Below are 19,241 nucleotides of genomic sequence, written 5' to 3'. Positions count from 1 at the left end.
ATGGATGTCATATAATTCAAAAATACAGCAACCCAATTAAAAACACAATCACAAAAATTATAAGCAACATATACACATTATACACATGATACAATGCCCATAAAGAATATTATGGTTGTCTTATTCCAAGTATGGATAGCTTCTCGATTTACCCCAACATGTTGGTAGGTAAGAGATGATCAAAACTATGGGGAACAAATGCCCTCCCCCCGTTCCTTTTAGAAAAGGTGGAAGAAATCATCTTCCGTGTGCCTTTTGTATATTTTCTGGTAAAGTTGTTAGGTCATCCACTATGTATGCGCAAATGTTTTTTTTTTTGACCAACTGTACTGCTGCTGCCACTGACCAAAATTTTTTTTTAGGAAAAGAGCTTCTCAAATGTTTTGTCTCCCTTGCCATTCAAACCAATTGGTTACTAATTATCAATATGTTTACATTAGAAGAATGCGGGTGTCCGGGGGGGGGGAGTTTTTAAAATTTTCAACAAAATGGAAAAGAGATTTGCCACGAGTAATATTAATACACCATCAATTAAGTGTTTCAACAAAGGGACACTTTTATCGATTGGCAAGAGATAATTCAAGGTTGTGGTGTTGCAGGGAATTTTTCTCTAACATAGTAACGATCCTCCTCTATGTGGCAGAGTAACTGCACAAGTACTCATTGATGAGTCGTTGCTCTTTCAAAACAATAATTATATTTATTTAAGGAGGATAGGGAAATGCTACATGACGAGCACATCACACACTACACAATAATCACAATAATAATAAGAAGAAGAAGAATCCCCAGGGGGAGCGTTTTTCTTTCTCTTCTCTGTGGCACGAGCCGTTAAATCCCAAAAGGCACAGTGATACGATTGGCTGGTGAGAGAGTGACACAGGCATGGACTGACTTATTAGTTTGTCATATTTGGCGAGAAATCATACTTTTCCATCTTCGAACTGGCAATTTTCTTACAATTCGAGGGGGGTGGAACCAACCCCACCTCCCTTCCTCGCTATGGCATTGATAGGAAATTGAAGAGGCCTTTTTTTACTGATTCTCAAATGTTTTTCTCAAATTTGAAATTTTCATAACTGCACAATTTGCAGTCCTATTGTCATAAATTTTCATTTTTAACTACATATTTTTTTCCATTCATTCTAAAATGTCAACAATGGAGTTGGAATTAACTCTCACATTAGCTTTTAATCAGCACGTATCTCTTTTATCAATTTTGAATTTTTATTTATTGTATGTTCATATTTTTAATTTGAAGTTTTTTTATCATTACCGTGGCTTACTAATGTGCAACATTGAAGAAAAGTGCAGAACTGCTGACATATACAAGAACAGTTCTGAGTTCAAGCCTCCAAGCAAAAGCCTACGCAAGGAGGTGCTCAGGGGACCCATGCCTTCCTCCCAAGCCGACCAAAAGTTATAAAAAAATTTAATATTTTGGTCAAAAACAATTTGAGAAAAATATCAAAAGAAAATACCCTTCATATTATGCTCTGGGGTTTTACACTTAAAGTATTGGAAATAAATTGCTGTTCAAAATCTTGTATCTGTGTTCACGTTATCAGATTTCACCTAATTTTTGTGCCTAGTCACTAATTACTGGAGGAATGATGGCTTCGAGATGGGAAAACAATCACCTCATTGTTTTTACATTTCTATGTACTAATTATTACTTGGGAGAGTTCGTGGCATTTCATCAAGTACAGAACTACTAACTTGATACATCAGATAACTTGGATATCCCAAGATGTCTAACATAGAAAGCACAAAATGAAATTTTTTTCTGCTGTAGATATTTTTAATCTAGTGAGTTTAGTCAGCACCTGGTTTAGCCCTGTCTTCAAGGACTGTAGGTGTGTTATTGTTGAAGTCAGGTCTGAAAAGGTAATAGCATTTTTTTTTTTTTTATAGGCTACCATTCCTGTCAGAAAAGTGATACCCAAATTCCTTTGTAGTTCTAAAATTCAATGTTATTTGGAATATCTTTAAACTTCTTGAATATCATCAAAATTCAAGAACCAAGATCTGGTGAATGTAAACAAATTAAAACAGTAATGAAAAATAGGCATCAGATATATGTGTAGAAAAATTTTAAAGAGATCTAACACTCTTATAGAAGCACCCCCTCCCCCCACTCTAAATCCTAGCAAGTCTTGAGAATTCAATGGAAATTTCACATCATTTTTGTAAATAAATCACAAAATAAATTGAAACTGAAGTATTTATTGATAAAAAAAAAAGTATCAGCTAACGTTCATTTACAATGTGTATGATTGCTGCCACTATGCACATACAAAGGACTTTCTAAACTTTTGATCATTTCGGCTTCCTCAGCATAAAAGCGTCCAAACACCTGTTGATGTTGTCTTTTTTGGTGATTGTTTCCTCTCCAGAACTGAAACTAATGAATCTCTGATATCATCTAGTGTTTTGTGGAGAAAGACTCCCGCTTTCATTTTATCTGGAAAGATAATGAAAACAATTGTAACAATTAATAACACAAATGCAAACTCTATGGCCACAACAGGCAAAATGCCCTATGAGGTGGATGAAAAACAAAACTCCATAAAAATATGTTTGTAGAATACCATATTAATTAATACCTCTTTGGGACTGAGCACCAAGCTTGCTTTTATGATGAAAGTGTTTCACACTATATCTTGAGAGGTTTGCACAGTGCTGTCTTAACGCATGGGCCTACCTGGGGGCCTCAGAAAAATTCAGTTGGCCCAGGGACCTATGATGCTCTTAAGACGGCCCTGGTTTTGTAATGCAAATATATATATATATAAAGCCAACGGTGTTGCCTGATATTCATTTCAGACAAATTCAATGATGCTATACTTAGGTTTTAATATCTCTTCTGGTCTTGGCACCACAACAGTGGCCCACATTAGTAACAAAATTGTTTTACGCTATATCTCAGGACGCTTGTAACACAAATAAAAGATAATGGATAGTCTGTTAGATATTCAAAAGACGAAACTGATATGATACGCTACAGATTTATGTTTTCTAGTCTGGGCATCAGGCATGTGGCCCGCATTTGCCCCAAAGCAGAATATGCCAAAACAGCAACGTACACCCCAGAATAATCAGTACTTCTACAGAACAATTTCAGGAAGAATGTTAAGAAAGGCGTGAAAAACACTATCTCCAAAGCAGAATGTTTTGCATTATTCTGCAACGAGCCCTCAGCTGTGACTGGAAATGTACTATAGTAAAAATCATTTTAGAAAAATTGATGGCCGATGGCAACACTACACATAACAAGCATTACACAGTAACAAACTTCACATTACTTAGACGCACATTCCAACATCTACCAATTCGTTAGAAATTCTTAGAGTAATGTGGACAAGGTGCTTGTGTGGTTTAGTAGTAGTAAAATCCCCATAACGGTGTTTTCTATACTTTTTTAAAATTCTTCCAAATTGTTTTGCAGTAGCACTGATTGTTCTGTGACGTATGTCACAGATTTTGACATATTCTGCTTTGAGGGAACACTATTTTAAGAATTGTTACCGTAGATCATTTTCAATCACCTGAAGGCTCGTTGCAGAACAAGGCAAAACATTCAGCTTTAAGGCCCATTCGTAACAAAATTGTTTTATAAAATATTTTGAGAAGTTCACAATACAAATAGACAACATTGGTATCGCCTGCTAGCTATTTCAGGTAAACACAAAGAATGCAGTCATATAAAAATTTGCAGATGTTTCTATGACACAGCCTACCCCATTTTTTTACGCTTGTACCTCCCGCAACCCAGTGATGTAACTCATGGGAAATTTCTTGGCAATTGTAAAAAATTCAATGGCTTTCATTATTAAACAAAAGAATAATTTGAAATTGTCTTTATAAATTTAGTGCAGTACTTTTTTAATGCTAAATACTTGATTATGTAATTTTAATAATAGATGGCAGCTCATTCGTTTTGGATGTGTCTGGGAAAAATTTCGAACCTTTTTATTTTTTTATATAAATGTCTTCCACACCTGCGCCCAATTTATTTGAATCTTAATTTTTTCAACGCCTGGGAGTACATCAACCGAATGCTTCTTATTTTAGACTCTACTTCTTTTTCCTGAAACCCCCATAGCTTCTACCAACTGGAAGGGTGGAACTGACAGGGGTATGGGACAATTTCTATAATTTTTGTTTTTTCACACTGTAAATTCACGATGGAGGAGCCCACCACCACTACTACTAAACCATACATGTACCTCGTCCATATTCCTCTGTGGAACCTCTAACGAATTGGTACATGTTGGAATGTGTGTGTACGTGTAGCGAAACCTGATGGTAGCGAAACCTGATGTGAAGTTTGTTTCTGTGTAATGCTTGTTATGTGTAGTGCTTGTTATGTGTAGTGCTGCTATCTGCCAACAGTTGGAGTCGAAAAGAAGATCCCAGTCAGGGGCACTGCTGCCGAGTGTGGGGGAGGGGCCCACATGTAGCTTAAGCGAGGTTGTAAGGGACGGCATGTTAGGCTTTAGTTAGACACCAAAAAATTTTAAAATCTCCAATATTAAAAATTCACATGACCAGAGGCAAATTTATAGTTTAGCTGACTGTGAGCTACAAAAATTTTGCCACCCTCCACTCATCCTTGTTTAATTTTCTTGACCATTTATTTCTTAAATTTGCAGGGATATATATACACTCATTGCCATAAAAATTTGCGCACCAAGAAATAATTGTGGGATCGAAACGAAAGTTGGCCTGAAGGTACATGTCGGGCAGATATGCAAATGATTAGAAATGCAGCGTGATTGCGGATTGCGTAATGCCACTAGAGGGTGTTGAACTTCGTTCTCCTTGGAGTATAAAACAGGTAAGCAGAGCTTGCTGGTGTGTATTTAATCGTTTGCAAAGGAAATGCTGAGGTAGACATGCCGTTACGCCGCCGTCGAAGACCATATGAGCAGTTGTCAGAGTTCGATAGGGGAAGAATCATCGGGATGATGGAAGCTGGGTGGTCAGCTCGGCGAGTAGCTTGTCAACTAGGCCGTTCTGATTTTACTGTGAGGAGGTGTTGGGACCAGTGGACAGAAGAGACGTCATTTACATGGCGACCAGGTTCAGGACGCCCTCGACAGACCAGTCGTCGAGAAGACCGTCGCATCATCCGAAACGCACGCGTAGAGCCAACTGCCTCATTGGGCGCTATCCAGACACAGGCAGCAGCTTCACTACGGGCCCCTGTGTCTTCCCGAACCATCGCAAGACGCCTGGCTGAAGGACATCTGGTATCGCGCGCCCATTACGTGTGCTGCCAATGACACCCACCCACCAACGCCTCCGTTTGGAGTGGTATCGAGCACGACGGGATTGGACTGCAACGGAATGGAACCAGGTCGTCTTCAGCGACGAATCGAGATTCAACTTGAGCAGTGATGACAATCGTGTTCGTGTGTGGAGGCCCCGTGGTGAATGCTTCAATCCTGCCTTCGCTTTACAGCGACACACTGCTCCCACAGCTGGTGTCATGGTATGGGGTGCCATTGCTTACGATACACGGTCACCCCTAATATTGATCGATGGCACAATGACAGCCCAGCGGTACATCCATAACATCCTTCAGCCACATGTGTTGCCACTCATGGCAGGGCTCCCAGGAGCCATTTTTCAACAAGACAATGCTAGGCCACACACAGCAAGGATGTCACAAGACTGCCTTCGCCACATTACCACCCTTCCCTGGCCTGCTCTATCCCCAGATTTGTCACCAATCGAGCATATCTGGGATCATTTGGGACGGCAAGTTGGACACCCTACGAGGTTGGTCGAACTAGAGGTGCATTTACAGCAACTGTGGAACGAGATGTCTCAGGACATCATACGAAACTTGTATGCCTCAATGCCCGCTCGTATCGCATTGTGCATTCGCGCTAGAGGGGGTCCAACAGAGTACTAAAACTTCTGTCCATCTGTACTTTTTTCTGCAATAAATGATCCTTTTTCTTGGATTTTCTAATCACTTACTTACATCAACGTAGTACTTACATGTGTAAAATTTCGTTTCATTTTGACGACTTCTTCTGGGTGCGCAAATTTTTATGGCAATGAGTGTATATCCCAGTATCTCTCTCCTCTCAACCAGTATTTCTCAACCTGTAAACATACCCATTTCTTTTTCTTTTTTTTTTCATCCCTCTTTTCCTCTTGCCCTTGTCTCTAGATTTCTCTAGTTCACTTTTTGCCCGATGACTCACATGGAGTTTATTTATGCTTGCAAACTCTAGGCCACTCTTTTTGGTCACTCGCTGACTCGTCCCTCTCTCCCTGGGCAGAGGTGGATGCATATTTTTGTAAATTTCGGAGTCCTTCTCCCATTATACTAATTTTCTTGTGACCATTTATTTCTTGAATTCACTGTCTTGGGCCTGCTAAGCCTCTCTATGAATACGGCTCTGCAAATGATATCATGCTTTTAAGACATACCTTTCTGACATATTTGTTGAGAAAACCTGAAGATAGAGCTTTGGGACAGTGATACCAGAACAATGTACACTATCGCCCTTTGTGATAGAGTACATTCTTATTTGATGCCATCAAGTAATTTTCCTGAACGGTCAAATTAATTCAAATTGTGATTCTTAGTTGTCCGATCTCTGTACAAGAAAAACGGCTTAAAAATAATTTTTTAAATAAAATTTACCTCGTTATATTTTCTATTTATAGGGTGCGCCAGCAATGATAACTCATCAAAAAGAGCTGAAATGGGAATTGAGTTATCTGGCACAATTCTATACCTCGGAGCCATACTATCGTATGTCACATACAATAGTATGGTTCCGAGGTACAGAATTAAGAACATTAAAATGATTTGACTCTTGCCTCCTGCAGCAAGAGGCTTCTTTAGGTGTGGCACATGAGGCTTTGCACCCAGATGGCAGTTAAGCTTGAGCCGGCCCTAGTGGAAGCCATGCTTCTACTATCTCTAACATAACATTGATTTTTAGATTATTTGTCTCTGTAGTTTTCATGTCTATAGCATTTCTGAAAAAAAAAAACAATTGAATATAGAAAAATTTAGGTGTGAGGTGGGGGGGGGGGGGGACTACAAATCAACTCATTTGCAATTTCTTACCTCTCCGCTTTGATAATAGAGTTAGGTGCCAATTAGGAGAATATTGGTGTGCCCAAAGTGGCTTTCCTAGTGCTGTACTTGAAACATTCCAAAATTTTCAAGTAATATTATTTCAGCAGGACACCAGGCATTCATCTTTCTGCTACTGACTTTTGCAACATCTCTGGCCAGTGCATCTGCTGATGAAATTTCCTGATCTATGACAGACAAAGGTCTTTCACATTCTTTCTTTCTTTCATGTCATTCTGATGATTCTTTTGATAGAAATATTTTGACTGCCTTACCAAAAATTAAAATCTAAAAAAAAAAAATCATACATTTCAAAAACACAGAACTGGGGTGGGTGGTACAACAAATTCAAAGGGACAGCAAATTTTGGGTGGAAACAAAAACACAGGTGTAAAATCATAAATCAAATTCTAAAGTGGTGGGAGTAGCAAAATCACGTTTGGTCCTCTCCCACACAAAAATTGCAGTTAACCCTCACAGTGGCAATCCCGAGATATCTCATAAAACTTGAACTGCTGTATTTCGGTCATCCCAAAATATCTCAACTTCTTAACAGCTTTTATAATGTGGCAGTTGCAATGCAAATCAGGAAAATTTAAAAAACTGCTTAAAGGGTTAAGGCCTGACATAACGTCACTCTTCAGTTATTTTAAAGTTGTTGTCACTGACTGTTTCATTGTGGGATGAACAAAAATATTTTTGCCTCCTAGAGAGTAACAAAAAATATGTCAATTGCAATAACAGCTTTATAATATTTGAATACTGCATTCCCCAGCACACCAGGAAACAGTAACCGAGACCAGCATGCAGAGAATATTAATATTTTCCACTATGATGGCAAATTTTAGTGACCAATTCCTGATTTAACATCTGTTTTGAACGGAATTGCAAAAATTGCTGGTATAATGTGAAAGTGACATTTCTTCAGTCTCGGAATGCGCCAAACAATGTACAGAATTCAGTATCAGCATTTTGTACTAAAGGTCGATAATTGAAGTAGATCAATAAGTAAATGTTCAATTTTCATTATCACTATCAAATTCAATGTTTTCTATAGTGGGAAAACTATTACTTTAGTCCAATTAGCTTATTTGTTCAATATAAATTGATATCAGTCTTTTGAATGTATCACATTATCCTCATTGAACTTTCGTTTAACCCACATGCCGAGAATGGACAGACTCCAACATTCAAAAAGCTGGAGTTTTCCCCGATTTGCCTGGAATGACAGTTAATGCAGGGAATACTGTTATTCTGGTAGTAACAGGGTCATCTTAACGCATGGGACTACCCCAGTGTGTGTGGGGTCTAACCCAGGGCCAGACATTTTCTTGGGAGGCCCCCTAGGCCTTAAAAGGGAAAATATTATGCATTAATAAATGTACATTATTTGTAAAGCCAACATTCAGCTCGGGGCCCTTGGTTGCCCCAGCCTAGATACTGCCCAAACCCACCAGATCTCACCAAACCCACCGCCCCTTTAGGACTGGGGTCCTGGAGAGCGGCATGAATGTGACATTTGGTTTAAATTTGATAGTAAGCATGGTTATTGCTGGGCAACAATTTCTAGCCAGATGGAGATCTCGGAAAAATTGTTTACATGGGGGGGGGCGTCAGAGGTGTTAGATAAATTAATTTTTTCTTAATTTTTGGTCAGCTTGGAGAGGGGCATGGCCAGGGCTCAACTAGATACTTTGTCACCCGGGGCAAGCAGGCATTTTGGCATGCCTTGAACAGTTAAAGGGTGAATTTGGAAACCCCCCCCCCTTCCTGGGCCCAGCTCCCGGGTTATCCGACACCCTCCCCCCCCCCCCGTACCCCTGCACTGTGTACGCCTCTGGGTCCCGTGATACGCTTAGAACGCCCCTGCCCAGCAATTTTAATGACAGTCGTATAATGATTTCCCGGATTTAACGATTTTTTTTATGAAGTTTCTGTGCATATATCGGCATTGATGTTGCCCCCGATAAAACGATTTTCCTCGGATTAAGCAATGGAAATGTCAGTTTTACACAATTCGTTAAATCTGGATTTTCAACTCTTATCAACGAATAATTTTAACAAACGAATCAACTCACCCTGCATCGATGAAAATACATGCTGCTCACATTGAATTTCTTGTCCATAGTTTCCAGTCAGATGATTACGAAGAATATTTTGTGCCGAGTGAATATACTTTCACATTCTGAACGCACTAACAGTAGCCGAAGCAGAATGTGTCGTTTATTTTGAACGACACAATTACAAAATAAATAAATCCTAAATAATAAAAAAGCACAAAAATTGAGGAAAAAATGGTGGAAAGATCAGCGTATGAACAAAATGAAATTTTGACGCCAACCATGCACTGCCAGTTTTTTCACCAAATTGCTCTCTGCTGGCAAGCCATTCATTTTTGTTGCATCATCAACAGCCAATCTGTGCCTTTTGGGTTTTAACGGCTGGTATAACTGAGTGGGGGGGTTGTGCTCATCGATGAAAAACACTGATAAATTAAATTCAAATGTATGGTGCATCACATTCGAATATGAAAGTATCTCAGCATCAATCAATGGTGCCGAGATACTTTGTGCGTACTTGATTATAGTCTAGCAAAAAAATCAATAATGCATTACATAATATCTATACCAGTGACGGATTAATAGTCGGACGAGGCCTCAGGCATGAAAGAAAATATGGGCGCCCCCCCCCCCTAAATTAGAAAAAAGTGGAAAGTTTGTATTTTTCGGGGTCCTTTAGATGTCGGGAGCCCTAGCGCATGCGTTAAATCCTCTGATCTATACATATTACCTTTAACCGTACATCCTAAAGTATATTTTGAAATAATGAAATACTTTAACAAAATTAGAGAGATATAGATGGCTTCTTTCTCAGCCAGAGATATCAAGGAAACAGTTATTTTCCGGATATTATGCTGAGGTGAGCTCGGAAAGAAAAGTCATCACGTCTCCGCCGGGACTCGAACCCAGGCCTCTTGCATAGAGGCTTGCCTCTAGCATGCTTGCCCGGTATGCAAGAGGCCTGGGTTCGAGTCCCGGCGGAGACGTGATGACTTTTCTTTCCGAGCTCACCTCAGCATAATATCCGGAAAATAACTGTCTCCTTTAACAAAATTGTTTCGTATTGTACCGATTAAAATGGCAGATGGGGCCCGCCAGTGGTTTGTTCACTCATGGGATTTAAATGCTTATATTACTTGAATATTCAGAGTGTATATTCAAGATGCACACATTTATTTTTTTTATTTCGGTACATGTAGTTTAATACGGTACCGCATGCGTCGCTGTATCAGAAAAAAGAACCGTCAATATTTATAACATTTTGTTTATGAACTACACATAAGGCCGGCATTTACCGCAAATTTCTGATATGAAATTTAATGAATGCTTATTTTTAATTTCGGAAATTCTTGCTACATGCTCAGCAGTGCTTGTCATTTTTAAAAATGCTGCTCGGTTAATTGACAGTTTAACATCATGTGATGCAGTGATCCAATCTCTTGGAAATTGTGTTTTTGAAACAAAAATGAACATACGCGTCGCACTTCTCTCAGTGTAAGCACCACTGTACCACCACCCTCCATAGAAAGCCCTCCAAAGAAGATAACCCGGGTTAAAGAAGGGGCCCCTTTTTTAGGGGATCTCGGCCGAACTCCTCTTTTTTCCAGCACCTTCAGTAATCTGAAATGAGCGCTGCTTTGCATCGCTGGATGCCTACTCACCCTCCCACCTCTACTTGTGACAATATTATTTGGAAAGGTGGTGAATAACACTGTAAATAGGAAGGTTAGACAATCATATATTTTTTCACTTCAATGGCAATCGGCGTGGATAAAACACAAAAAAATAAATAATATGGTTTAGTAATTGTATATTATTTACGATAGAAATGACACGTGGCACTTACATGCGTTTACGAAACATGAATTAAAAATAAAGTTTTTCTCTCTTCCCCTCCACTCCAAAATTTGCCGCCCTGGGTTACAGCCCGCTCAGCCCCTCTGTAAATACACTAATGTACATTGCTCACCAGGGGCGTCGGAAGTGTTTCGAACCTGTGGGTGCCCGTCTTGAGATTCATGCAGGAAATTTTGATTTTTGAATCAATTCTGTGGGTGCTCGAACCCCTTCTACAAACTTCCGTGGGTGCTCGAGCACCCACAGCACCCCCGGCTCCGACGCCACTGTTGCTCACTACTCTAGACTCTCCTGTCAAGAAGGGACCAACTGTCCTCTTACATCTATTATTGGTGTATCTAAAAAATGATTTTGGGTCAGAGCCAATGTTATCTGCCAACCTAGATTCAACTTCTTTTTTACTATCCCTTATTGCTTTCTTCATCACCCTTCTTTTATCAGTGAACAATGACAGGTCACGTCGTCCACTTTTACACTCTCTGGATGCTCTTTTCTTTTCAAAATAAAGGTTATGCATGCTATCTGGGAACCACAGGGAGTGTGCAAATACGTTTTTTTCGAACAAAGGATATGACGTCGTGCAAAACAGAGGACAGCTTTGTACTCAATTCTTCTCATTGACTTAGTACCTTTACTGATTCCAAGTGGTCTTTGAAAATTTCCGCTAACTGTTCTTTCGAAACATCAAAGTTAGTTATCCGAAAACAAGGAACCATGTTTTGTTATCATGTCTTTTGTTATAAACCTTACTCGAAGAAAAGTTACAGAAAAAACTAAAGAGACAATGATCACTGGAAGAAAACCTGTCCCCCACCGAAACATTTTCATGATTTAGTGTCAATCAAGAAGTCATCCAAGTCAGAGGTGGGTAATTCCCCGTCCAGTGTTATTATTAACAATAACTAACTTGCATTTCCGTCTGTGTGGTCTCTCCCAGACCACATATAAATCCCTTCACAATGAAGCCACCTGTCGGTAAATGCAGGAAGCTCTGAGAACATGACCCCAAGTGAGGAGCAAATGTCCTTTAAGCCTAAAGTGAATTGGTTATACTTGGATAAGACAAACATAATTTTTTTATGAGCAGAGTGTATTTTATTTTATCATAATCATCAATTTTTTATTTTAGTGTATATTGGTTTTTTCTGTGGTAATTGCTCTTATTTTGGGTTACTGTATTTTAGTGTTAATCAACATCCATATTTTTTATGGGCATCTGTTTTCATCTACCTTGTTGGGTATTTTGCCTGTTGTGGTCTTTGTTATTTGTATAAAACATTTTGTGTTAGATGCAGGGTTTTGTCCTATTTTCACGATGAATCATTCTTTTCTTTTTGATCATTTTCGAAGGTCTGCAATTATGCTTATTATTTTCTGCAATTTCGAGGAGGTAGATCACTCTAAATTAAATTATGAGAAAGAATATCTGATAATTCATAATTTTTTTCAGTTATTCATATTATGATGAACTTGAATAATTTTGTTTTCATTCTGCTTTATAACAGTACCTTGGATGTGTAGAGGTGTTTGAATCTCGTGGTATGCAAGTGTGTGAAGAAGCATTAAAAGTTCTGAGAGTAAGTTCACTTTCTATTGGGAAAAATATTTATAAGATATGAACACTGGTTCCTTTTCGAGTAGGAAGTGCGTAAATGCCTTATATCGAATACATGCACAAGATATGCCAGGTAATCCTAGTCACAGAAAAGTTCGAAAATTAACTGGTAGTCCTTCAGTTCAGTTGAGTATTTTGTATAGTGATGCATATATTATGTACAACTGCTTTTGTACACCTACAGATCACCTTTTGGCTAAAAATTTAACTATTCTGGCGATAGTTTTTTGTTCCCATTTAAAAAATAATCCTATTTCTTTCTGTGCAAATCAAGTCAGTCCTACAGAGAATAAATTGCTAATTATTGATTATTCAAACTTTCTGTGACTTTTGGTTTTTATGTCTTTGGTTTTTGGTATTTATGTTATGCACGCAAATGATTATCAATTAATATGTATGATTGTGTGTAATAAGTTTGTTTTTTAAAACTTTTTCCCTTTTATAGAGTTCACGTCGAAGACCAGTTAAAGGAACGCTGTATGTTACGGGCGATGGGTTACGAGTAGTGGATGATGAAACAAAAGTGATCATCTTCAATCTTTTTTTTTAATATTTCTGAGTAATATGTTAATTTGTGCTTGATGGGAGTTTCTTATTTTATTATGTATACAAAGTTCCAACCTTTTTTAAAAGGAATTTTTAAATAATGCTGTCGCAAAGTATAGACTCCATTTTTATACAATGTAATTAGATAGTTGTTCCACTTTTACAAATAATTTTTTGAATTTCCATCAGGAATGCTGTCATTAATTTATGTAAATTTTCTGAATCCATTTCAAAACCAACTTTGTTTTGACCTTTTCAAATCAGTTCCTCGCTTGAAACTGTCACCTATTTGTGTAAATTTCTTTAAGGTTTTCTATTGTATTAAATACTGTACCAAATAATGGTTATTCCATTCATGATTTTTCTAGAACCACTTTTTTTTGCAGAGACAGAACTGGTAATTACCCTTTGTTAAACTTCCCCACAGAAGGCAGAATGTGGTTTCTGAAAAAATTCATAAAGTCTTTGGGATTCTTTCTTCATTTCAGAAATGTGATGTTAATCGTGCCATTGAGTGCCTTCACACAGGACCTGATTAGATGCACCTTCATTCTGTCCACTGAAGGTACTGCATTGTTCATGGCTGTATAGTTCCAGCCATCTGGGCCATCGAGGTTAACATTCTTTTTGTCAGAATGAATATTTGTTATGTATTCGTCGTTTCAAAGCTTGTGAGGTATAACTCATGATAATGGAGCTCATTTGTGATGCTCGTGAAGTTTTGATGACAAATGCATTTTGTGCCACATAATTTTTCCACTTTAGGATACTTCAATAAACCATGTTTTTTTAGATATTGCAATTCACATGCAAAAGAACTTCACTTAGCGATAACTACCATGATGAACACAAATTAAGAATTGCACCATTACCACTTTCTAATATTTTTCTTTGTCATTCTTTCATTCCTTTGCAATGAAATTATTACTTCTTGAGTAAACTTTGTAAATAAATTAATCCCTGGAAATACATTCATGTATATCACTAGAAATTTGTTAAACAATTCATCTATTCACACTGTGATTGCACAATTTTAAGACGACCTCACAAGAAAAATGAATGTGACATGGTTATTTTAACTCTAACTGACGATATAAGTTCTCATGTATTTTATACTTTCTCTTGAAATATCATCCCTGCTATCCAATGTTATGTAAGTTTGTAATTTTTAGTATTTGTACATACCTATGAGCAGGTGATGACATTTGATTTTTTTTGCATTTTTAGTATTTTTCTATTTTTTTTTTTTACTGTTAGACCTATGGCATTTTTTGGCATTTTCAAGTTATTTTTTCACTTTTTAAATTTTTTCATATTGAAAAGAATTAAAAAAATTATATGAATGCTGATTGCATTCAAGTACTCATGAAAAAATATGTTTGAATTTCGTGGAAAATAGAATAAAAGATGCTTTTGGTCTTTTAACCATAGGCATACACAGGATTTTCTGAGGGGTGGGGGCGTGATATTTCGTTTTTTACTGAAAAAATTCGCCCCCAGTATGCCAGTCATGCCCCCCCCCCTCCAATCTAGCAACAAGGGGCTTTGGTCAGATTTTTCACTGGCTTCTCTCAATAGTGAATTTCCTTGTGAAAAAAAAGATAAGAATCGTCTCCTCTGGCCAGAACGCTGTCAGCCCCACCCTTGTGGGAAGCCTAACCACTGTGTTCCTAACCATTTTCAGGAAAACTCATCTATTAGAAATGTTTTTTTGATAAAATCTAAACGTTGAGAAAAAAATGTATACATATGATTTTGTTATCAAAACGTTTTCTTCCAACTTTTGAACATAATCGATTTTTCAAGAGAACTTTGTTTTATTATTTTGGTGGCATTTATCCCCCAATTTTTTAGGGCATTTTTAAAGTGATTTTTTACATTTTCAGGGCAACGACATCCAGGCCTTGCTTATGAGATTTTGCATTTTTTATTTGATGCTAGAATTTTGCTATGCACATAATGATTATTGCATAGGTGTATATCAGTTTGTTACATAACTGTATGTTAAAACTTTTTTTGGTTGTTGCTTTCATTAATATTTCATTTAAAAAATAATGAACTATCCAGTTTCTCTCTATATATTTATGAGATGCACTATGTATGCATGAAGGACATGCGTTTTTGAATAATACACAAAAAATTTAAGGAAATTTCCTAAGGAATAAAAATTCTATTTAACCAAAAAAACTAATGAATGTGTTTTTGCTGCAGGGCTTGCTTGTGGACCAAACTATTGAAAAAGTATCATTCTGTGCTCCGGACAGAAGTCATGAGAAGGGATTTTCTTACATCTGTCGAGATGGTACAACCAGACGGTGGATGTGTCATGGTTTCCTTGCTCTGAAAGATTCAGTGAGTTTGACTTTTCTTTCATTTTCATATTCATAAATCATTTTTATCTATAATGCATGCAGTTGAGAATCTAATACTAAAATTTATTAGTACTTGCCAGGATAAACCAGGTCTAATTAGTTCAGATCAGTGATTCTCAAATTGTGTGCTATGGCTCCTTGGAGCACCACAAATCATTGTCAGGGGCCAGTGAGCTGTCCTTATTAATGTGTTTCAATATCATAAAACAGTTCTTTGTTAGACTATTCTGGGTAGCCACGGATACACGCCCACTAGGTAGAAAAGAGGGAGCCACAGAAGACAAGTCTGAGAACCACTGGTTCAAAAGTCTAAACATTTCTAGTGATGGGTATGATTTTCAGAGCATCCTCAAATTTTTCTTCCTTTATCACCATTTGAACAGTTATAGTTAATATCTTATTAGAAAATCATGCTTGTTGTATCTGTATGTGTTTGTTGCATTAAATTCTTGAAAGATAGTTTGGAAAATAATTTGTATTGTCCCAGATTCATGTTGACTTTGTACTGCAGCTGTATATTTTGTATTACCGTAATTTCCTGCACATAATCTGCAAATTTCTCTGTTTTCAGAAATCATATAGTCCGTAGCAATATATAATGCACATGTAAAAATTGAATTCATCAACAATGAAATCTTAAATGATATTAAGAGTTGTCTGTCACGCTTTTGTGATAAAATATCAATTTTTATACTGACGTCTTACGTTATCTATAAATCTTTGTAAGAATTTTATTTTACGAATTAATTTTTTTCAATTATTATTTATACTCAAATCTCTCCGAGAAAATCTGCAGATGAGATGCAGCAGTGCATACTAAAAAATTCTGGTGTTTTTTTTGAATTTGTACTTCCTCAAATTATATGTAGGAAAATACAGTACTATATTATTTTATCCTTTGTTGCTTTGTTTTAGGGTGAGCGCTTGAGTCATGCTGTAGGTTGTGCATTTGCTGTTTGCTTAGAGAAGAAACAGAAAAGAGACAAAGAATCCATTGTCATGTCCTTCGATCCTGCTACTTCTACATTCACTCGAACTGGATCATTCAGACATAGTTCGCTAACTGAACGATTGCAAGATCCTCAGGAATGCAAAGTATCAGGTGCAGCAAAGTTTTTCTTCCCTTTCTACATCAACTAGAAATTTATAGTCGACTTAATCAATTACCAGTTACATTTAATCTGACTGTAATTACCTGACACTTTTTTTGATGTGCGGTTTTTTGCAGAGCCCCCGCCTGTGAAACCAGTGAAAAACCCCTTTGCGATAGAACGTCCACATGCACCTCCCGGTATGGTTCAAAGACAAGGTTCTTTTAGAGGATTCACTACTCTCAACCAAACATCTCCTTTCAAAAGACAACTTTCACTTCGTCTTGATGAGCTGCCATCAACTTTGGAGCGTCAGAAATCGATGACAATAGATCAGAATGCAATCAACAAAAATGTCAGCAGCAGCATAACTGGTAGGTGCAACTGACTTGATTCTATTCCAAGAAGTATACTGAATATGACACAAACAAAATTTACACTAATGTATTTAATTTACAAATAGTTTTCATTAAAATTTGTTAAAGCCATTATATAAATTATGGAAATTTTTTTTATGAATATGTGTGTGTTTATGAATATATGTGGATTTTTAATGTACTAAAAGGCAACATGCTTATAAACACTGTAATTATAATCGTAATAAGTAATTATAAGCATGTTGCCTTTTTTTTGTCAACTCAGTTAAACACTTGTTACTGCCATATAAGATTTCCTGTTATAATATTCATTGTTTTATTTTTTCCTTCGTCTTAGTGGCTCCAATCATAGAAGCCTCTCCGATGACAGAAAAACAGGACAGCATCAGTGCAATGTGTCAACAGCTTTCTCAGGGCCTCTCATATCTGTCTAAAAATGATGAAACATATAGTGCCAGCCCTATTGCAATAATGAACAGGCCTTACAGCAATCCACAGCCCTCATCAGACTCTGGTTCGTAGCAGAAATTCAGACTTGAGACTGTTCTGTTGCATCATTTCACTCCTTCTAATGCGTGATATTGCATTAAGAATAGGTTATGAAACTATATTTAAAATAATCATAAGAAATCGTCATAAACTGTGATTTTAAATTGTAAATCAATGTTATGTTAATACAGTCAGAAGTCAAGTGGATGAGATTCTGTAGTTTCATGCGAATGAATTCCAGTGAACAATCAGGCGAGTGGATACCATTTTAGTGAATGAAATACTTGATTGAATACTTATTCATAATCTTTCCATTCATAACACAGAACTGTGATGGAGAAACTTGATTGAAAATAATTGGCATATTTTAGTTTTATGGTTGCTAATAACTGGAAAAATAATTAAAAAAATTCCATCACATTTAGTTTTTTAGATAAAATGAAAATTAAATTTTAATGGTAATACATAAGCAGAAGGGGCGTCGGAAATGTTTCGAAACTGTGGGTGCTCGTCTTTAGTTTTATATCAGAAATTTTAATTTCTGAATCAATTCTGGGGGTGCTCAGATCCATGCCACAAATTACTGTGGGTGCTTTAGCACCCCTAGCTCAGACGCCACTGATAAGCAGCATACGAATCACATCAAAACTCTGCACTATAAATAAATATAGTAAATCATTGCCAAAGATAATTCAGTAATTTTGGAGGTGCTGATTCCAAATCTGGCATTGGTTTTGTCATATTGGCTCTACTTTTATGAGGTAAAGGGAAAATTAAATTTCAATGGTAATACATTAATAGCATACAAATCACATTGAAACTGCGCATTAGGAATAAATATAGTAAATTATTGCCAAATATATTTAATTGATTTCAGGGCCTGTTGTTATAACGACAGAACTAGAATATAAATGTGAAGTATGTATTTATGAGGTGATAACAAAAATAAAAATTCAAAAATATTTGGATTTGAGTTATTTTCCTCCAAAATATGAAATTGTTTCATGTTAAAACCTTATATGGATAGAAAAAAAAAATGGATTGAATTTTTGGGAATTGGCACTGAAAATAATATCAAAATAATATCAAAACTAAAAAGTCTTTCAAAAAGTATTTTTTGTAGAACCTGTGTAATCTATCATCCAACACAATGTAAATTGCACTTACTATCAAGGACATTGGGAGTGTTGTGGACCTGTGAGTGCTCGACTTTAGTTTTCGTTGTATACTTTAATTTCTGGAGGTGCTCTGTGCTACAATGATACAAAATTCTGTAAATGCTTCAGTATCCATGGTACCCCTGGCTCTGATGCCACTGCTTATCAAGTGGAAATTGAATTTTCATATTCATTCATCATTTTCTTTGTCATCTGTTCCTGTAGAACGTGCAGAAAGTCTATTTTATAATGGAATTGTATACATAAAAAACTATGCTTGTATGATTTTGTAATGAAGAGTATAGGGTAATCAAATTTAATGAAGCAATTTCTTTTTTTTTATGTCCAGATAAAATGTTAACAAACTAAATGGATGTTTTTTCTTGGCTCTCAACTGAAGACAGCCACACATGTAACTGCAAGCTTGACAAGCATGCATGTTCAATCTTTTGTACAAGCATGCTTGAGTGTCTAAAGGGTAATTTTGCACAAGCGTTTTGATTGTACAAGGGACTTTTTATGGTCAAGCTTGCTGTTGCATGTGGCTACACGTGCAACTGCAAACTTAG

General features: G+C 36.9%; 1 protein-coding gene across 2 annotated transcripts in view; it reads left to right on the top strand.

Annotated features, from left to right (window-relative positions):
- The window catches only part of LOC149064506 (protein numb-like), a 253,792-nt gene that overhangs the window by 227,923 nt on the left and 6,628 nt on the right, over positions 1 to 19,241 (top strand). For both annotated transcript variants that reach the window (XM_089254894.1, XM_089254895.1), the window contains exons 3-8: positions 12,531 to 12,602; positions 13,086 to 13,163; positions 15,398 to 15,538; positions 16,474 to 16,660; positions 16,787 to 17,023; positions 17,364 to 17,540. In XM_089254894.1, the coding sequence (XP_089111020.1) occupies positions 12,531 to 12,602; positions 13,086 to 13,163; positions 15,398 to 15,538; positions 16,474 to 16,660; positions 16,787 to 17,023; positions 17,364 to 17,540 (892 nt within the window). The remainder of the gene's footprint in view (positions 1 to 12,530; positions 12,603 to 13,085; positions 13,164 to 15,397; positions 15,539 to 16,473; positions 16,661 to 16,786; positions 17,024 to 17,363; positions 17,541 to 19,241) is intronic.

The sequence above is a fragment of the Pholcus phalangioides genome, unplaced genomic scaffold, assembly GCF_987345545.1.
Source record: "Pholcus phalangioides strain wild (caught in Gottingen) unplaced genomic scaffold, Ppha-v1.0 ptg000042l_1, whole genome shotgun sequence".
Taxonomy (NCBI): domain Eukaryota; kingdom Metazoa; phylum Arthropoda; class Arachnida; order Araneae; family Pholcidae; genus Pholcus; species Pholcus phalangioides.
Note: the sequence above shows the minus strand (reverse complement) of the source record. Positions and strands in the feature narration are given on the sequence as shown.